The following is a 21,676-nucleotide window of genomic DNA, read 5'->3' as shown; positions in this document are numbered from 1 at the left end:
GTTTCTGAAGTGTATCTTGTAGCAGAAGAATCAGAGGAAAAATCCTAAAGAGAACTTGTAAGCTTTTATAGTTCTTCACCCCTTCAGCATACTCTGTCAGGTACCTGACATTATCAAGTAGTACTCTTACTTAGAGATTTAATACACTGTTTGAACTACTCCCTGCTGGCAGTAGAAAAAAATGCTATAGTTTGGTGCTGCTCCAGGTGAAAATGGCTTACTGTTAAAAGAAATATTTTGTTTTTCTTTCTAAGATAAGAATTTTTATAGCAGTTTTTTTTCCATAGCCAAGGATAAAAAAAGCTTTCTGTTGTTTAAGGTTTTAACAAACTCTGAAAGCTGTAGCATTTCTGATGATGTAAATACTTCCAAATGCTAGCAGGGTAATAGGTAGCTAATTAAAGAAATATATTAAAAAAAAAGCAGACCTTGAAGTTTTAAAGAAAAAGACACTATTACCATGGTACAGATTAGGGAGTATTGCCCATTTGCAATACTATTTAATAATGATATTTTGTAAATTGAATGCAAAGTGTCAAAGCTGTTGAAGAAATATCCATTGCAACACTAACACTGGAGGTACCTGAAATTCTAGCAGTTCTTGGAAAAATGTGGAACATGGGTCTTAATCAGCAGTTGTGTGCTTGAATTTTTACCCCAGTATGTGCAAAAACTGAGTAAGTTTTTATGAGGTTATTTACATTTTCTTTATAAAAGAACTCACATGACATACATTGTCCTATAAGACAATTTTGAAGAAACTCACAACAGTATTCAGCTTGGCCCAGTGGTGCTTTGTGTTGTGAGCACACTTTTTAAATCAGATTAATGCATTGTGTATTGATGTGACTTCAGGAAAAATTAGAGGTTTGTGTGTTTTCTAGCATGTGTAAGAAAATTCCACAAGAAAATAATAAAATATCATCTCTTGTAGCAAATGTGTCCTAGTGTTAAGCTGTTTAACCTCTTCAGTGTTTTCCCAAGGGAATTTCAGCTTATTGTATCACAGCTTGTTCTTTACAAATTAATTCTGTTAATGAATGAGTTGTCAATAAAACTGAAATAGACCATTGCTTCATTGTTGCCTTTGGGCATCTGGTCTTGAGAATTCTATGCGCATTTACAGACACTAGAAATCTGGGAAACCATAACATGACTATGGGCTTTTCTCTTACCTCTGCCTTTGATAAAGATGATTGTCCAGTTCTACTTTACTAACACAGTCGATTTTTACAGAACCCTCCAGAACAATCAGCTGAAGACTGTTCCTAATGAGGCCATCAGAGGATTGAGCGGCTTGCAGTCCTTGTAAGTTCCCTGACTTTGCCTTTGGTTTGGGATTGTTCTCCAAGTTCTGCTTTCAGTCACTCTGTACGCCTTTGCTTCATTCTACAGAGTTATGAGCTATAATGATGTATGTGTAATAATGTATCTGGAGTTTCTGCAAGTGCAATTGCAACTGGAACAAAGTTCCAGTCACTCTGTACACCTTTGCTTCATTCTACAGAGTTATGAGCTATAATGATGTATGTGTAATAATGTATCTGGAGTTTCTGAAAGTGCAATTGCAACTGGAACAAAGTTTCACAATTAAAATTCGTGAGGAATTTTATTTGTCATCTTTGGTGGAGTGACCCAAATGCAAACTCTTTCAAAACTCCAGCACCAGTTACAAGATTGCTATATGAATGCAGTGGTGGTGTAGTTAAACTCTAAACACTCTTGCACATCCAGAGCTATTTAAGCAATTCTTTAATGTTGTGCAAAAATGAATGATGCCCAAATCTTTTGTATCCAGAGCAGGAAAAGGGATTTCTGGGAAGAAGTATTACTTGAGGCATGCATAGTACTGGTTTTGGGGAGGTGTTGCAGTCTCACAGACAGTTATGGATATCTCAGCCATCATTGCCAGTTGCACATAAGGTATTTCGTATGTGCTTGTACTAGCTCATGGCTTATTACATTTTATAAAGCATCTTAATCAGACCTTAAGAGTTAATTACATCTCTCTAGGTCGTAGATGCCTATCACTGTGAGGAGGAGGAGGTGGGAGAGGCTGCAAAATATTTCCTCCTTCCCACTTACCTCCAGAGAGAGAGGGAGGGGAAGAGACAGTATAAATTACTTATTCTGTCTGTGCCAAAGCTCAGGTTTGTGGCCTAAGACCCTGTTTCTTTCATATTACAGATTGGAAAAAAAAAAAAAAAAACAAAACAACAAAACAAAACCAAATCACAAAGCAGATTTGCAAATTGTTGCATGACTTTTGCAGAGGTGCTTTTCTGCATTCCTTAAGCTTGGATCTTGGCCCTACTTGTTGCAGCTGCTTGAATATTCCAGTAAGCATGTATTTCAGTGTCCACATTTCACTCTTGTTTTAACACGTGCATAGAAGAGAAAATACCTTGGCCTTGGTGCAAATACTATGCATTGTAATAAAAGCCCTTCAAATTGCATGATAAGAATAAACCTTTAGTCAAATTTAAAACAAAACAAAGCTTCTTCTTAGCTTCCAGCATTTGTTTGATGGCAAAAAGAGAAACTGCTTTAGTAAAAATGTTTGTCTACAAATCATGCATTTCATTTGCAGTGAACATTCTTTTTTCTATACATACTTACAGTAATGTTTGTTCTCTAATTAAAGTTTAAAATAGTAAATCTCCAGTTACTGGAGATGGTAATTTTATGTGCAAAAGGGAAGGAAGAAAATTTAAGAGAGAAAAAAAAATGTATAAACTCAGTCATTATCTCTCTTTTTAAAAAATTCATCGTTTTTAAAATATTTTTGGGAAGATGACTCTGTTAGGGCTATTTTTTTAAAAGCAAGCATTTTGGTTTTGAACAAAATAGTAGGATAATTGTGTAAGATTGTATAATGTAATCATTATAATCACTTGACCAAAACATCCTTACAATTATGATATAATCGTAACAATTTCAAATGTGGTGAGATTTCCCTTTCTAGGAGCTTCATTGTTCAAGGGCAAATGATAAACTATATAAATTTTAGATGATGAAAAAGGAGGAAATTGGGTTAATAAGTAATAGCAGCAAGCTGCTTGTTGTTTCTTTTTCTGAGGAAAAGCAAATTGAGATTTCCAAATAACCATTGGAAATACGATGCAAGTCGAGCCTGGAAGTCACTGGTATCAGAGGCACAGACAGTTCTGAGCTGGAAGGATCACTGGATCCAGCTCTCTAGTGAATGGTCAGGGAATTTAATTAGTGAATAAATGAGTTACACAAGGATTGGAGCCCTGATCTTGGTGTTAGTAGCACCATGCTCTAACCAGCTGGGCTCATCTGAAGCTCAGGAGGATTTTATCTTGGCCTTTTTTCTTCCATTCACTGATGTGGCTCAGCCTTTGGTTTGTAATTTGTTAGAATGGGTGGGAATTTGAGAATAAATTTGATTTTGAGACAAGTGTAGTGAGAGATGAAAAGCATTTTTTCTATGCAATTTCTTTACTTCACCAGAATGCATTCCTGTGATTTTAATGAATTTCAGGAAAACTTCGTTAGCATTACTTATGTGTAATTACACTGATTATGTATATCCCTTAGTAATGCAGGTAGCACCTTCTCGCAAAGAGTGGTCCTCTGAATTTTGTGGTGAACATGGAAACATAAGTGTCAGCATGCTGCTTTATTGTATTAAAAAATAAGGGAAAAAGTGATTTATTCCCCTCCCTAAGGAATTTTTGTTAATTCAAAACTCCCAAATTGCTGGAAGCTTCTTTTAAAACAAATAATTAATTGCAAAATATATGTTAGAAAAGCCTGTTTATCCTCTTTTATATGATCTCCATGCTAAACCTACAGCTTTAAACATTACTGAACTGTCCCTCTTTTGGCAGTTTCCCAGTTTGTTCTGGAGTATGGTTCAGGGGTATCTTTTTGTTGGTGAAAGGCACAACTACTTCCTCACAAAACTTTATAGTATATTGATAATAATTTCATTTGAAACACCTTTACAAGTGTTTTCTGTCTTAATGTGCTCCAGCTTTTAGCTTCCTAGGAAGGCAGTTGTCACAGTGTGGTATATATTAACAAACTCAGTAAACATACCTGGGTGGAAATAAAGGAGATAGTTACAGGAGCTTCATAGTCTGTAGTCTTTATATTACAGCTGGTGAGTAGCCAACCTGGTTCAGGATATTGAATGACAACTCTTTATTTTCTCTTTGCATTGAATATTTTTTCCCAGCTCTGGCCTCCAGAAGAGAGTTAGAACAGGATTCTTTATATGGAGGTGAAATACAGAAAAATTAAGGAGTTGTACTGAGTGGAAGCTTGCTGTGTAGCACCCCAGAAAAGTTTATGTGGCAGGATGTGTGCTCACATTGCAAAATACTGTGATAGGTGTGGCTGTGGGATAGCTCTGCTGAGGGAGAAGCCACTGGTTGTCCAGCTTGTGCCTCTTTTAGTAGCTGAAAAACCTGACAAAGAGCTTCACGAAGGTTAACAATAGACTTGATGCATTTTGGTTACTGCAAAGCACCAGCAACACGTTTTTGTTACTACGAGGCCAGTGAAGAGGTGTTTTAGGTCTGGAGATGGTGTCGGTGAGGTTAGTGGGCAGTCCCAGGGTCGCACAGAAAGCAGGAGGTGCAGCAGCACAGCGCTGGAGCTGCTTCCTGGGAACTGCTGGAAAGCCACTGAGGAAAGTCCCTCTCTAAGTGCCTTGGCATATTTGACTGTGATGACTTATTTTGTATTTATTCTGAGCTTTGGCCCAGAATCTGGGGATCTGTAAAATGGGTCTGTAAACTGCAGCAGTCTTGAGGGTTGCTCTGATTGACCACAGAAACCCAGCTACATAGGAATATTCTTGTACAATCCCCAGGGTGTGACAAATACTGGAATTACACTATTTAAACAAAGACTTTCAGATGCTTAACAAAGGAAAACTTTATTCCACTTGAATAATAAACCCCACAAACCTAATTGCCACTGTGCATTTGCCATCAAATCCAAGAGTCTTTTGAAAGCCTGTCAATATCTGCTAGTGTATTAGGTATAATTTATTATAATTGTAGTTCTGCTGTCCCAGCACATGTGCACACTTGTCCCCATGCAGGGAATATTGGAGCATTCTGCAGCAGTGGTTCAAAGCACTGCATCTTAGCAGTTCTGCCAGATTCCCTAACGGTGGGATCTGGGATCCTGCCATGTGATACTGAGCTCTGCTAGCTCCTGCCTCTCCTAGTGTGTGGATGTTCACCTGAGCTGCACAGGCGAATGTCTCCATGCCTGTGGTCAGCAGGCATTTTCTGCAGTGCCTGCTGGCACTTCTGGCTCCTTGAACAGCCTGACCTGCTCTCATCAGGTTCATAACCAGTTCTTCAGTCTGTTTCCCTATCACAGGAGGCTGGGTCAGCCTTGAGGCAGGATAAGGCAGGAGGCATGGATGTGCTGAACTGGGATGTGTTATGTTTTCTGGGAGTGGGAATCATCTTGGTCCAGGTGGGAAAGACTGGGGTCCTAATGTAGAACTGAAAGGAATGAGAGCAGAAGCATGCTTTGCAGGGTAAAAACGTATGGTAGAAGCATGGGGACAGAGAATGGAGGCATATTTCAGTCATATAAAAATAGAAATATGACTGAAATATGTTTTAATTTATAACATTAAACATATGAAATGTGTTTAATAGTCTAAATTAATTTTAATATGTCTGTTTATAAATTAATATAAATTTAAATTATTATAAATAAATTCACACATTTAAAATACATGCTATAGCACACATCAGCTGCAGTCTTGAATTTCTAGCTTTTTTGTATTTTAGGAAGGGTTCCTTCTACAGATCAAGTTAATATCTGTATTTATTAAAAAAGTCAAATCTAGAAACATTCTGCTGGTAGTGAAACTATCCAATTTTAAGCCATAGTTCATATTGCTGACAATTTCAGTAACAAACTGTAAATGCAAAATGTGTCATAAGGGAAGATCCCTAAATTTGGAGAGAACAATGCAAATACAATCTTATATCAAAAATTATGTAGTTCTGTTCTAATTCTGCTGTCTTCTTCTTAAAAAGTGCTTGAGGGCTCCAGTTCATAATTTTGTGATTCTGGATTGTAGAGTTTGGAAGGACAAGACGTGTCTGTAGGGACAGTAGTGGCTGGGAGGCTGTGGAAGGTGTTCCTCTACAGCAATGACTAGATAAAGTTAAGAAGCTTTAAATGGTGTTTTAGGTAGTTTGCACCCCTTACTGTGGCAGGTGTGTTTTCAGCTAAGCACCTTGTAATGGTTTGACTTCAGAGGTTTTCTAGTTTCCTGCTTTGCTGTTATTAAGGACTTAAAGGGCATCAGCCCTCAGATTTAGTCTCTGTTAAGAAATGGGATTAATCAGAATGGGAATGGAAGAAATTGACACATTTTCTCTTTAACCTGCAAAACAAATACAGACTTAAATACACTGAATATGTATTTCTTCCTATTTAGAGTTACGAATGTGTAAGAGCTCTTCTGAGCGTATCTGATTGTGCTGAAAAGTCTTAAAATATACTGCTTTGTGTACTTCACATATTTTACTATGCCATCTTTACCTTTAGAAGGTGTTCTGGTTTTCTTGAAAGTGACTTGTGTTTTATTGTGAACTTCAGGAATTTCTGGCTTTATTGTAGGTTTTTTTTTTTTTTTTTTTAACTGTCTGGGCTTGCTTAAGGAATTGCCAAGTTTAAATAAAATCAGGGAAATATTTAGAAATTGATTGATCAGAAAATTAAATGAGATGGTAAAAGTAAAATAGCATGTAGGAAAAATTAGCTGAATCCTCTGTGGGTACTTTGCAGCAAACTGTGACCTTTGACTTGGTACCATCTGAAGAGATATGAAGAAAGAAATGTGCTGGCACATCAGTACTAGTGATGGAAACAGTTTCAGCATGTATCATTAGTTTCTGAGGGCTGCTGTAAATTTGTCTTTGAGTAAAGCAAATCCTTGTGTTGCTGTTATCAACACATACTGCAGAGAGAGTTACTGCTTGATCCAGTGAGCAAGCTCTCCAGTGTTCTAAAGTGCCTCTGTTAACATGGGTTACTGCCTCCCACTGTGACAGGATTTCCCAGGTACCAGGCTTATTGGCACTCAACTTCAAGACTAAAAACCTACTCCACTGTTACTGAAGTGATTTCTTTGTGGTTTTTGAAGCAGCGCTTTAAAGAGCAATGTTCTTTAATGATTGCCATTGAGCAGAAGTGGTTTAACACAAGGGCTGGGAGTGATTTGCCTTTTATTAACATCAGCAGTAAACTCCTGCTGTACAAGGCTGTTAATTAGGCTATTAGTACAAGTCCGTTAAAATTTCGTAGTGGCTGAAGCCTGGAAGACTGCCTGTGGTCACATATGAGAGCTGGTGAGACTGGTCCTGGAGGCCTCTCAGGTGTTACCTATGGAGGATGCAGGCTGTATGGCAGTTGCCCTAAGCAGTGTGTGTACGTTTGTGTGTAAAATCTCATTTATATGTGTGTGTTAGATATGGAGCTTCTATTCATTTGAATTGGGGTAGGTGTTCTTACTAGCTCTGGTTTCCTTAAAGCACAGTCAATTGTTTGAAGAGCTTGCTATGTCCTGTTTTAACAATATATCAAACACTGATGTAAGAGTGAAATGAATAGGGTCTATGCCTTTATTAATAGTCAGCTCTTTATTAAAAAGTCAGCTCGGCAGGGGGCTCAACGAGGAGCTCGCCCCCACTGTTGTAGCTTCTCTGGTAGCCGCAGGGTGAGGGGATGTGCAGAGCCTGCTGCCGAAGTCCAGCAGCAGCGGTCCCTCTCCTTCTCTCCTGGTAACACCAGGAAGTGTGTCTCCTTTGCTCCTGCTTCCCACAGCCCAGTCCAGTCTGGTCCTCTGCAGGTTATGGTGAGAGGTTAAACATAGACTAGAGATGTGGTTCCCTTTTCCATAACCAGCACACCCATCCAGCCCCCTCCACTGTGCCCATCTTTTCCATTTAGGGGTGTTTTTCATCCCCAAAACCCCCTCCCATGATTCCACAGGATTATTTTGCATCCAGGTCCTAGTGTGGGTGGGGTTGTAGGTGATTCCCAGGAGCAATTAGCTAATTAACATTTCAATGTCAGTACTTAGCCCAAACCAAGTGTCCCAGCCAAGCTGTTTTGTTCATAACAAGAGCTGCTGAATGTTTAGGTTTCTATCATCCTCCTGCTCTTTTCTTCTTCTGGAGTTGGTGCTTGTGTGAGGAGGGAACATGAGAGGAATAAAAGTGAAGATGACAGCTCCACAACTGAATTCTTAATTTATAGACTAAAATATAAGGATCTCTCACAAGCCAGTGCCTATAAGAAAGCTGTAATTGTAGTAACTTCTGAAGTATTAGAGTCTAATTTGAAGAATATACTTGTATCTTTAACAATATAATGGAAAAAGACAGTCTTTGTACAAAGTCCAGTCCAAACAAAGACTATTGCTTGTCCTTTGTTAGATATTGGAGCTAGGGAATATTCCCCTATCTACCTTAAAGAAAAGTTGTGGTCCTTAATTGTTAGTGTTTTGTGAAGGCTGTCAAATATTTTAGGTTTGTTTTTCAGTTGTTTCACTAAGTGCTTTGTTATGCGCATTTCACACTAAATAGGAATGTTTCAGCTATGTTTTGTGCATTCAGTATGATGTGGATAAGCTTTGACTTTTTGGAAGAGGAAGAAAAATAACCATGGCCTATTAGGCTCTTAGGAGAAATTAAGGAACACAAAAAATTGTGGATGAGGCCAAATAACTTAAAAATACCTCTTTCAGTTTCTAAACCTCCCTGGATGGGGGGTGGTGTTCTTTCCCCCTCACCTTTGCTGCTGTGGGCTGGAGAAGATAAACACAACAGCTGGGATGGCTGTGGAGAGTCCTCAGTTTAGAGTGTGGTACTTGGCTACTCAATCCTCCTGTCCTGGGGGACAGAGGGCTTGGCAAAGCCATCTGCAAACTCAGGCTGCGACATCATCTCTATGCCTGTCTCTGTTCAGCTGAGTTCAGCTCCCTCATTGTGTGCATCCATCCTCCCTCTGTTCACCTCCTCCTTTAAGGGTGGGAGAGGAGGAGCACAATGTGTGGCTTTCTTGTGTGCTTTTGTTTCCCAAAGTCTCCTAGAATAAATGGAATTTAGGAAGGTGCCAGTGGAAGTGCAGATGGACTAGATGAATAGGAACAATGATCGAGGCCTGTATCTTGAGTATGCTGCTTCTCCTAAAAAAACCCCAAACCAACCCCTTCCTCCAACCAAAAAAAGAAACCTCAGAAAAAAAAAGGGAGGAAAGGGGCAGGGAGAAATTTTACTACCCAGATATGTTTATTCCATTGGGAGATAATTATTTGATCTTCATGGAGCTGTGTAAATTTAGGAGAGAAGAAAGACAGGTAATTTCTAGTTGCCTTTTTTTTTTTTTCTGAAGCAGAGCCTCAGGCTTTTTTCCTCTCTCCTCCCAGCCTCTTTTTCCTCCTTTATTATCATCAGACTTTAGTTTCTCTGAGATGTTCTAGTCTCTGTGCAACCTAAGAGTATTCAGATAGAATATCATACACACCTGTTAGACCATGGGCAAATGATGAGGGGATGCCAGTATATGAACCATAGGAATTAACTCTTTGATGTACAGCTTTAGAGCTAATGACAACTCATTTTAGGAGAGGACTTTGACTGCAGACAATTTTGTAAGTGCCCACTTGTAATAGCATATTTGTTGCTTAATTTGATGTATTTTTTGACTTTTTATTACATGGAAATTCAGATTATGACTTTTTTTCATCATAATTTGAAATATGCAAACTGCATGCATCACAACAGCAAACCTCTGTTTTAAGGAAAAAGATGAAGCATATTAAATTTGTCATCAGGCTTTTGTTCTGCCTTAATTCTTAGTCAGGGTTGTCTCCTCCCTTTGAATTCTGCATGTCCTTTAGGTGTTGGGATCCAGATCTGCTGTGACTATGCCTTGGGACAAATGCAGTGAAGTCACTTGGTCCACACCGCCTGCCCAGAAAGACAGGATGAAGGGTAGAGGAAATTACTTCTGAAACTAACCCAGCTAGACTAGCAAGAGCATATTTGGTCATGGCTTTAGAAACTAGAGAGTGCCAAGTAATTCCAGAGCTGTGCTGATTTGTATCTTAATGAGCATCCCTGTTATGGGAGGAGGGTGTGTGTATTCTGTGTGCCTGTACAAGGCTCCATGGCTGGTGCAGCAGTCATTTCACACCAGCTGTGCACTGTGCTGTCCTTGTGTTTGCAGGGAAGTCAGCGTGGTGCAGCTGTGTGCTGACCTGGAGGAGACAGCCTTTAGGTCCGAGGGCCGTCAAGTATTGCCCACAGCTCTGTGCCTTCTCAGGCCCATTGAGGTCCATGGACTAGAAAAGTTTTGCTTCTTCTCAGGATATTGAATAACCTCTGGGTCCTAGATATGTCCCCTTGTCCCCTCTTAGTTACTGCAAAGATTAACCCTGTCGTGGCTGGAGTCAGGACACTTACTATTGCTAATTTTGCAATTGGCGTTTATTTAGGGAAAAAGAATGATGGTAAATCCAGTGATGTACAATAGTTAATAGTGCTGACGTGCTATTTTGCATTTTGTTCCTTAGAAAAGATCAGGGGCAAGAGAGAAATCAGTTTTAGTTGAGATGTTTTACTTGTTGGGATAACTCAACTCTGACTTGGTTCACAACTAGCTTTTAATAATCTTATTCTCTAAAGTAGCTGCTTTGTTACTGTATAACAGTGCCGCAAAACAAAGCATACAACAGTATGCTATCAACAAAGGAGATGTAGGGATAATGCATTCAAATGAGTAAATGCCTCTGCAGTCTTACATACGCTGTCAAGCTGCTGTTTTAAAGATTTGTTGCTGTATTAGAAGCTAGGGGTTTTTTTGGGAGATGCTTTATGAAATTATTAATTCATTTTGGGTAGCTGATTATAAGCATATCAATTTGTTCAAATGTTTTATTAAAATTTTTTGAGAAGTTTATTATGGAACTGTTTTATGGGCTCCTCGTTTGCTTTGAAAGGGGTTTTCATGCATCTTTCAATAAAACTTCAAACTTGGCAGTATTGAATTATTTCAGTGAAAGACACATAAGCTTGAAAAGAGATGGTCATGAACAGTAGGACTTCAGCTGGTACTGTTGCTGGTCTGCAGTTTGTGAGCTTGTTGCATGGTTCTTTCTGTTTCAATGCAGGCGTTTAGATGCTAACCACATCACTGCCATACCAGAGGACAGCTTTGAGGGGCTGCTGCAGCTGCGGCACCTTTGGCTGGATGACAACAGCTTGACAGAAGTTCCCATCTCTCCACTCAGCAATCTCCCTTCCCTGCAGGCCTTGACGCTGGCTCTCAACAGAATAACTCACATTCCTGACTATGCATTCACCAACCTTTCCAGCCTGGTGGTTCTGTGAGTGTTCATGTTTCATAGGGCACTTTGCTTTTCTTCTCAGTTACAGTTTTGGTTAATCCAGAGTGGCCCTCAAAATGGTTATTTTGCGATGTTTTAGCTCAGGAACAGCCTGTACTGCCAACATGAGATGATACAATGTATATCAGAGAGCCCGCTGAAGGTTTGCTAAAGACTTTCTCCTAAACAAAAAGCCACATGGGCTGTGGGTAGTGAGATTTGATTTCTGACATCTCATTATATAATGAATGCTTCAAAACAATGGTTGTCAGAGAAAGCTTTCAGAGATATGAAAAGAAAAAAAAAATTATTTTATCTGAAACCTGTCTCTTCATAATCTTAAAAATCTCTGTGGAATAATAAGAAAAATATGTTTGATTTCTGTATTGGCTATATTTTTATCACATTTCTTAATAGTGATTAAAGATTTAAAATAGGTTGTCTTGACTGCCAAGCAGTCTATTCTTTTTCCATATGAGGATGAAATATTCTGTCTGGAAATGAAAGATATTCTTCTGTGTAATCCACCCTATGCAATGTTTTTTTTCCTAAACTGTTCAACTCTCTTGATTTCATAGAAATATCTGCTACTTTGTTAACTTACATGAAATCATTTACTTGATTTGGTTTTGTTTTTCAGACATCTTCATAACAATAAAATAAAAACTATAGGAAAACACTGTTTTGATGGATTAGACAACCTTGAAACCTTGTAAGTGTGTTTCTTAAAGTAATTTGTGGTCAGTATTTGTCTCAGTCTCAGCTTAAATCAAGGTTGCCATACTGGTATGATGAAATTTTTGCAAATCAGATGTGTGTGCACTGTGCCACTGACACTTAGGTCCAGCTCAGTTTTGGAACTGAAGGCTGGTATCAGTGCCCTGCCCCACCAAAACAAATTAACTACATTGAGAAGCAGGTAAATACTAGCCTGGGTGAAATGCCATGCTGGATGATGTGGCTCTAATGTTCCTGGCCCTAGTCTCGCTGGTGTACTCTGGCATAGCACTTTGCTGAGCCAGGTGGACAGGCCACAAGTGTTTGAGTGGCCCCATGAATGATAAGGACAAATATTTGTTTCTCAGATTTCCTGTAGGGTTGAACATACACAGGATACCTTGCTAAAACTGTTAGGTGACAATAGGACGTTTCTGAGAGGATCTCAGGGGGCTGTTGCTCCTCTGTTCCTCATCCTGAACCTCCCAAGTGCTTTGCTGGCAAGTACTGGCTTTCAGCTGCTTGGGTCACATTTCCCATTTCCCTGCAGCTCACTCAGGGAATGTCTAATAAGTGACACATCCCTCAGCAGTGCCTTTGTTTTGCTTTGGGGAATGCTAAATAAGTGAAACTAATTAAGGAGGGCAAGGGCAAGCCAGTGACAAGCTCTGTTAAAATGATGAGCTTGGATGAGTCCAGAAATGCTGCTTACTTCATCTCTTTCACCTTCAGTTAAGCAATGATGTGCTGGGTAAATAGATAGAGCTGATACAGGATTCTGAAAATGGGTTTTGCCATTTTTAAGGGATCCCTTTTGCAGAGGTCCTGACATCATTGCTGGAATAATGACAACTTAACTGGGAAATCAACAGATCCGCATTACCAATCACCAAGTCATGAGGTTTTTCTGTGCCTCTGATCAGTATTTATAATTGGTTTTGCTGCAAGATCTGCCTTTATATAATGGCTTATTTACTATTTGTTTTATAAAACCTTGACAAAAGGTATTAGTAAGATGATCATAAGGAGTAATCATTTGTATCTACTTTTTTTTTTTTAATCTTTGAAATCATGGTTCATTTCTGTGTAAATTCTGTTGAAGAAAAACCTGTGAGGTATTGAAAAATACTAAGCTTTGCTGTAAGGAAATATTATTTGACTTAATATTAATAATTCTCTGGGTGATATTAAATATCTTATCTAAGTTATTAGCTGGTTATAAAGCATGTAAAACATCAGAAGATGAAATCTAAGTTGAAGTCATTCTATGGTCTAGCTAAAGGTGTTCTTTGTTTTCTTTCATTGGACTGTCTTAAACATAAATTATTTTGACAATTCAGGGTACTGTTAAAAATTTTATCATGTTCTTGCTTTGTTTCTTCTAGGGATTTAAATTATAATAACATGGTAGAGTTCCCTGAAGCCATAAAAGCACTTCCAAGTCTAAAGGAGTTGTAAGTATTACTTATTATCCCTTTTTAACAGTTTTCATTCTCCTTTTCTTAAATAAAAAGGTGGGGGGGGGCGGAATCCTGGATTTAAGAGTGCTTGTCTCATTGTGTAGGAGACTAAATTAGGTTAGGTTATACTAAATGAGGCTATAGTTAAAAGAAAATATAATCATCATCTAGAGAGGGCATGTGTTGAAAATTATTTTGGAGTTACATAAGCAGGAGAACCATTAGCATAGATGTGAATCAGGAGATGGTTTTGGCCTCCAGGTTAAGTACTCCTTGATGACGCATGTTTTCCTTGTCCCCTCTTAAGAGATGAGTGAGAAAAGTGAAAGTACAGCATTATGTTGGATCAAAATAATTCCTTTCTAATGAAATATTTTCATTAGCTGCTGTGAAGCAGAAAGAAATCATTAAAATTATTCCTGCAGATTGACTTAGTCATATTGCAGTCCTTGTTATGGCAGAGTTGGAAATTGAGCAAATATGATGAAAATGATTACTGGTTGAATCTGCTGGCAGTATAGTTTTAAATGTTGGGTTTTTCTTTGCTAATATCTTTAGGGGATTTCACAGTAACTACATTTCCATAATTCCTGATGGTGCGTTTGCAGGAAACCCACTTCTAAGAACAATGTAAGTAATTTCCATCCATCTATTTTTAGCCTTTAGCAGACAGTGACTGTAAGAACAAACCCTGAAATATATTTTTCATTTCCCAGACATTTGTATGATAATCCTTTGTCTTTTGTGGGGAACTCAGCATTTCAGAATCTGTCAGATCTGCATTCCCTGTAAGTACTTTCTTAACAATACTGTTCAATACATGGGTATGAAATGTTGTGGCTAAGAACTGAAAATAAATTTTCTGGCTCCCTCTTACATTAGAGGATTTTTTTCAGTAAGTTTTAATAAATATGTTATTGTTGGGAATATCTAGTTTCTTAAGAAGCTCTATTTAATACGCTCTACAACTTTTTTTTTAATTACCTTTCGTAAGATACATAACCCAAGGCCAAGTGCTTAGATTCTTAGTTAAACAATCTGCAGTATGTCCTCAGTGGTTTTTTGAGCAGGGATGTACATTGTGAGAATGTTTTGCAGGTTAGTGCATGTATGCTCTTAAAAGATATCGCTTCTGGGGCTGATGAATAAGTAAAATGGAGTGAGACTTTGAACTACAAGCTACACTTTTCATGACTATTGGTAGCATTCTTTGCAGTTTGATGAATTCCAATTGTTTGCTCATGGAGGAGTAATTTGTTAAGCAAATGAGTAGCACAGGAAGTAATGAAAAGACAACTTTCATACATTATTCAAGTATAAAATTTAAAAGCAGTTAGAATGTCTCCTTGGTGTAAATATCTACCTGATTATAAAACTGAATGTCACAATTCAATTTCATAGTAGTTCACACCTAATTTTCATGGGGATTTTTTTAGGGTCATTCGAGGTGCCAGCATGGTGCAGTGGTTTCCTAATTTGACAGGAACCGTAAATCTGGAGAGCTTGTAAGTGTCTTCTGCAGAAATAAATTCCTGGGTTTTCCTCTTTTGAAGTCATTGAAATATGATTAGTGGATCTGGAAGAGAAACTGCATATATGTTCTCTTCCAGTCAGTAAATGTAATGGTATAGTTTTCCTCACTGTGATACCTGGGTGACACTTAGCGGGTTTTTTTAGTAGGGGAAGCTGAGAAAAGCCTATGAAAAAGGCCATTGATACTGACTCACTCTCCCAGAAATGAAAAACAGAAAAATTGTCCTCTTAAAAAACCAAACAAAAAACCAAACAAAAAAAACCCAAACTGAAAACCAAAAAACCCAAACAAACAAAATTTGGTGGATGAATCTAGCACCCCGATAGCATTCTATTCTTATATATCCTTGTTATGCCATCTGTCATAAAGAAAAGAAGCATTTATATGTGTGGGTTTGTTGTGTTTTTTCCCCACAGAACTCTTACAGGAACCAAGATAAACAGTATTCCTGTTAATTTATGCCAAGAGCAAAAGGTGCTTCGAACTTTGTAAGTATACATATTGTGCCTCTCTTCATGCATGAGAATGTTTTGAAAGAAACTTAAATCTTATTTAAAGTCAAAGTATTACTTTGAATTTTTCATCCTAGAAGTTCTACCAAAGCTGGAAATGTGGTTTCTTGATTGTTTTTCGATTTTTTTGATTTGATGTAATGCCTTACATTCCTTAAACAGAGTCCTCTTTATAGGGGAATGTTACATTTTTTTCCTATGTTAGATGTGTAAGGTGGTGCTGCAGAGATCGATCTTCAAATTTGTTCTGCCACCATTCATTGTTAACAGAACTGTAGTTAGCTACATTCAGAGGTTAAAGAGGAGTTAAGTTACAGTGCTTTGACCTCTTGTGTTCAGGAACAGAGCAGAGAGCATGAGGAACCAAAGAAATGGAGATGAGGATTAGGAAGAAGATGGCAATGCAAAGGCTAGACATAAAAAGCAGGGAGCATGTGTTAAAATTAATGCAAAAAACCCCAAACTGGTAACTGAAACTATTAGGGGGATGGGGACAAACTACAGTTTGCAAAAGATGCACTCAGGAAAATGTGGAACAGAAGCAAATCCTGAAAAAGGGAGGAGAAAAACCACATTCTGTTTGATAGAAGAAAAAGAGGAGGAAAATTGATGAGGTGAGATTTATTTTCAAACAGCCATTTACCTTTCAAATAGAAATTTTAAGATTGTTTGCTTGTTTCTAGTATTTTTTTTCTTCATTGTTTCACAGAACATTCTGAGCTTTCATAGCTTTGCTTAAGCAATTACCAGCACACTAACCAAAATTGGCACCAAATTTATATGCTTTACATACAATTTACCTAGTTTAAACTAATAAAGCAGGTTATGAATAAAATTTTTACATTATAACTCTCAATTCAGGGAGCATGTCCTAAATGTTTTTAGGGTACGTGTATACAGAGATGTAGAATTCACACTTGTGATTCCCTCTGTGATTTTCTCTAAAGTACCCTTGGTTTCTCAGCAGAATGGTAATAATAGGATGATTTTTCTGTCAGTCTATTTAATAGTTACAAGTGATGAGATGTTTCAAGTAGAAAGGAGTTAACTAAGCACCCTTCTCCCATTTTCTGTTTTGAAGGGACTTATCTTATAACAATATAAAGGACCTCCCAAGTTTTAAGGGCTGCCATACCTTGGAAGAAATGTAAGTAGAAATAAGTGTTGTTTATTTTTATAAACTCCATAGTATTCTGAGTCCACATCTCTAGAGACTTTTTTGATTCCTGTTTGATCCTAATTTTTAAAAATTAAGGACAGAGATAGTATGGTGATCTCATATGAGAAGTGTGCTGGACAGAGTATTCAACCACTTATGCTTTCCTTAATTAACTAATGCTTAATTATTCCTGTGCTACAAAAGTAATGAAAGACAGCTTAATCCTGCATAGTAATATTGCTATGCATATAAATGGAATGGCTAGAATATGCCCAAAGACTCCGTGCAGAATGGAGAGTTGTTTTAAATTTCACTATGACTCTTCAGCGTTCACAAAGTGTAACTTTTAGCTTGAAAGTAATTTAGTCCACACTTCCTTAGTCTCTTCTAAATTAAATGAGTTGTGAATTGGGATTGGGAAGAGCGGCCAGGAAGGTGCTCCATAGTTATATGAACATTGCCGATGCAGTGCATTTGTCAGTTGTCTACAAGGGGAAATGAGTAAAACCTTGTCACTGGTAAGGCTAAAGTCCTGCATTAGCAGACACCAAGCTATCTCTTTGTTTGAAGTCAGCTAATAAGGTTCTGTTTCTGCTTCTTCCCTTTGCAGTTCGTTACAGCATAATCAAATCCATGAAATTGCAGAGGATACCTTTCAAGGACTGTCCTCCCTCCGTGTCCTGTGAGTGCGGATGTAGCTGCATGCTGAGTAAAACAAGATCCTGGTTTTGATTCCCCTGTAAACTGACGTCAGGGTTTGGTGTTACAAATTTGATTGATGGCAAAAGGCCAACAGCCAGTTTGAGCCCTGTTCCTTCTATTCTCCATTTTATTTTTCTAGCCTATAAAAATATTTTTACAAATATGAAGTCTACAGAACAAAATTTTTTTCACTGGTCCAATCTTTTGCACTGTAACTATATTATTTTATTGTATAGTATTTGTTGGAGAGATCCTATCTGTTTTCCTTAGGAGAAGCAGATAAGTGAACAAAATTATCTTTTCCCCTTACAACTCTAGCTATATTAAGTTAGAACAATCCAGAACTAGACAGGTATTTTAAGAAGAATGTTATAACTCATGGTGGAGCTGGACTTGAAATGTAGAAAAGCAGATGCCTCTCTGCTTGTTCTTTTGTCTTCCCCCATCTGCCCATATGCCCTGCTACAGAGATGTAGTTGTCACCAAAGGGGTCATCCTGGCACCTGGGAATCCTGGGATTCGATGATGCCAGAGGCAGCCTCTGCCTTGGGAGCTTGAGCTGTAGTGTCAGAAAGAAAGGGAAGGGGAGCAGGAATGGGAGATGAGGTGAAGCAGGATACAGCTCCATTGCCAAGGAATTTGGCTGCTATTGCACCTGACTGAATGGGAAGAGAGGGGATATGTTCTCCTTTTCTGATAAAGGCATGATATAATTGTCACCTTAGCTTTTTTCCTCAGTACAGTTGCTGTTAGATTTGGTGAAATTGCCAAATAATCTCCTTCGGCATTCATTGCAGGGACCTCAGTAGAAATCGAATCTATCAGATTCACAAGGGAGCTTTCATCACTGTTGGAGCTCTTCTTAACCTGTAAGTAGGCTTTTCTGTGCAGTCACCTCCTCTCTCTTGCATTAAACTGCTGAGATAATAAATGCTTTTAGCTTAAAAGTGATGTGTTCATCATTTGTGCAATATCTGTGAATCAGGAAGGCTCCTGCTAGCTGAATACATGCAGGGAACACATCTTTAGAGTGCCTGCTGCACTGACAGGCATTTCCAGACCACAGCCTCGTATGATAAAGCTCTTCCCTGCTTTAATGAAATGTGTACTGGAGGGTCTTCAAACTTACTCTGTAACACAGTGTTAATATTCCCATTCCAGAGACCTGAGTTTCAATGAGCTCAGTTCAATTCCTGCTGAAGGATTGAGTGGACTGAACCAGCTCAAACTCACAGGCAATTCTGAGCTGAAAGAAGCTTTGGCAGCCAAGAACTTCGCCAAGCTGCGGTATGTTGGTAAAGAACACCCCCAGGGTGCTTGCAGTGCCCAGCAGGGTGTGGTAAATGGAGCCGGTGTGTACTGTACTTGTGGCAAATGGTCTTTGCTGAGTCCTGCAGCATCTCACTGCTGTCTATAGAAAGGGCATCTGACTGCTCTGCTGTAGAAGCCAGTTACAGGTAATTTTCTTGGGATTTTTAATTTTTCTTCTCCACCACTTTTCAGGCAAGATATCATCTGGTTTGAGAGTAGTGCTTTGGGTAGATTTCCATTTGTTACTGAACTGAGCACATCTGTCTTTCACAGTGTGGAAAACAGGAGCAGACAGGCAGGTGTCTGATTACATAATCACCATGCTTTATGTATATTTTCTTGGAGGTAAATGATAAGAATAAAAATAATCATTCAAATGGAAGCCTGTAATTGATTTTTGTGGGAGATGGATCAGACAGTGATGAACTGTTTTCCATTTTACGAAGATCTTTCTGCACATTAAGAAGAAGCAGTCTGATGTTTCTCCTAAATATTTTCAAGAAGCAAATTCAGGATAGTTAATACTGTAGTCCTGAGTGAAAAAAAAAAATAGATTTTGGTCTGCTATTCCCTTATTGTTTATGTGGTTTTTTTAGAACTCTGTGTGAAGATGTACTTCTTCTCTGCCAGAATAACAGTATGTACCATATCTGCCAAACACACACAAAAAAAGAAATCTTATTTTTCATCCTTTATAATGATGAGTGAGAAGGAAAGATGTAACACAACGTTGTGGTCATCTGGGAATTAACTTTCTTACAAAACAGTTACTCTTTAATTAGCTTACTTAATTAGTTTCAGTTTAATTTTGACAGCAATGCCACAAACTAACCCTGATGAGAGTTTGGTTTGTATAAGGACTAGAAAGAATAGTAGAGAGCTAAATATCATAACATCATCTTTTTACTTCTCACTTGTATACATCACCTGCCCTTTATCTCAGTGCAAGAGTTCATTAGAAATGGTTATACCTCATCCAATTTGAAACAGGTTTTATCAGCCACTGTGAGAAAAGGAAGATTTGAGTTTAACATGGAAGTGTGCTACTTAAATATTTTTAATAGGTGGCAATCTTAACTTTGGTTACAAAGTTTAATGGTCTTCCTTGTTCTGCCTGTATTTCAGGTCACTCTCTGTACCATATGCTTATCAGTGCTGTGCATTTTGGGTATGTGATTCTTACCTAAACTCCAAAGCTGAAGATTCTGGTCACCAAGATCAAGGTGCCTTGATGGATCATGAGAAAGGTAAATGTTTCATGTACTTAACCAGCAGTATTGTTTTGTAACAGACTAGAATAACCATGTGTTGCCTTTGAATAAGGAAATAGGAAAAATACAAGTCTTTATAGGGATACAAAAGAGGTCTCTGAAAGACCAATTAGCAATTGCTTATACATCAGCAGTGCCATGTTCCTTCTAAACATGTGAAAGATACGTTGGACAATGTAAGACCTGCCTGTCTGAAAAAACAATAGTAATTTAAAAAAATGTCGAACTGCAGGTATTGCTTCTGTCATGGTTTTATTGTTCTCAGTGTTTCAGCCTTTCTGTTCAGACAGGACTTGTCCTTCCTTGACTACTTAAGGCTCCATAGATCTTTCCCCAGTGATCAAAGATGTTGCTGTGTTACAAAGCCTTGCGAGCAGCAATTTCTGCACTGGGCATCTGACAGAATGCAAACCAGAACCATTTCACTTGTCACAAGGTTCAGGTGTCAGTGAACTACTACCATCCTAGGCAGCTTCACTGCCATTTCACTTATTTTTCTTTTTACAACTAATATGTTTTTCATTTTTACAGCTAATGCAGATATTCTAAGAAATGCGAAAAATGATGAATTGGGACAGACTATTATTCACTGTACACCAGCAACAGGTAAATCTTATAATGTGCTTTAGCCACACTCAACTTCTGGCATGGTGTTATGCAAAGAGTTGAGTGCAGAATTACATCTTTCATTCCTGGTAATCATTCTGTACACAGGAGATCAAATTCTCCAATGCTTTCAGTAAAACTTGATGTCAATGTTGTTCTGGATGAGCAATCAGAAAAATCTGACTCAGCTTTAGACACATAGCCCTTCATTAGAGAACTATGCTAGGAAAAATAACAAAATTTCTTTCCATAATCAGAATAATCAAGACTGTAAAGATTATATTTGGAGTCTGCTCCACAGATGATGTCTGTGGAGCAGACTGTGTGAATGCTTACCTGTTTCGGTGAGAGTTCAGCCTGTGCTTTAAAAGCTTAACTCAAACTCCTGTCTATCGCTGGTGGTTTTAAGGAAGCTTGATGTCTTTCCAGGAGAGAGGATAAGGAGGAGCACCCATGTGATCTCTCCCCCAGTCCTGCTGTAGCTGCATCAACTGTGAGCAGAGGGCTGTTACAAATAGCTGGAGTAGGCAGTAGCATCTTAAACTGCTCAAGACACTTGTGCAGTGAATAGTCATATTGGTATACCAGATTTACTCCAACTCAGGCTTGAACAGTCCAGGATTGTTGAAAGTCTTTGATCTTGCAATGAATATTTTCACTCTAGGCAGCTTTGTTTCTGCCCTTCTGTTTCTCTTACTCAAACTGCCAATTTCCGTACAGCCTTCCACTCAGCTCCTGGAGCACTTGCTGTGGTGCCTCTTGCTTTCTGCCTTTGCCCCAGCCTCTCCAGAGGATTCTTTCCCTACATCTTGTACTCTCTTTTGTCTGCATAAACAGGAACATGTATATGCAATGTGCTTCCAATGAAGTTACTCCTGGGTGAGCAGGAGTTGTTCAAGTCTTACTTCTTTCTCTTCTCCTAACTACTATTTTATGTTATGAAAATCTGTTTATCCTTTCAGCTAGCTCTGACTTTAATATCCAGAATATCACAAGGATT

General features: G+C 38.4%; 2 protein-coding genes across 2 annotated transcripts in view; both read left to right on the top strand.

The window, feature by feature from the left end:
- The window catches only part of LGR4 (leucine rich repeat containing G protein-coupled receptor 4), a 72,498-nt gene that overhangs the window by 46,605 nt on the left and 4,217 nt on the right, over positions 1-21,676 (top strand). The window contains exons 4-17 of the mRNA XM_030273326.4: positions 1,237-1,308; positions 11,189-11,404; positions 12,045-12,116; positions 13,507-13,575; positions 14,140-14,211; positions 14,298-14,369; positions 15,018-15,086; positions 15,532-15,603; positions 16,709-16,774; positions 17,397-17,468; positions 18,286-18,357; positions 18,650-18,775; positions 19,925-20,046; positions 20,602-20,676. Coding sequence (XP_030129186.1) covers positions 1,237-1,308; positions 11,189-11,404; positions 12,045-12,116; positions 13,507-13,575; positions 14,140-14,211; positions 14,298-14,369; positions 15,018-15,086; positions 15,532-15,603; positions 16,709-16,774; positions 17,397-17,468; positions 18,286-18,357; positions 18,650-18,775; positions 19,925-20,046; positions 20,602-20,676 — 1,247 coding nt within the window. The remainder of the gene's footprint in view (positions 1-1,236; positions 1,309-11,188; positions 11,405-12,044; positions 12,117-13,506; positions 13,576-14,139; positions 14,212-14,297; positions 14,370-15,017; positions 15,087-15,531; positions 15,604-16,708; positions 16,775-17,396; positions 17,469-18,285; positions 18,358-18,649; positions 18,776-19,924; positions 20,047-20,601; positions 20,677-21,676) is intronic.
- LOC100224227 (anoctamin-3) overlaps positions 19,983-21,676 on the top strand; it is a 169,587-nt gene continuing 167,893 nt past the window's right edge. Inside the window, exons 1-2 of the mRNA XM_072929406.1 lie at positions 19,983-20,046; positions 20,602-20,676. The gene's annotated coding sequence lies outside the window, so the exon portion shown is untranslated. The remainder of the gene's footprint in view (positions 20,047-20,601; positions 20,677-21,676) is intronic.

Source organism: Taeniopygia guttata, chromosome 5, assembly GCF_048771995.1.
Source record: "Taeniopygia guttata chromosome 5, bTaeGut7.mat, whole genome shotgun sequence".
Taxonomy (NCBI): Eukaryota; Metazoa; Chordata; class Aves; order Passeriformes; family Estrildidae; genus Taeniopygia; species Taeniopygia guttata.
This window is presented reverse-complemented; position numbering and strand designations above follow the sequence as displayed.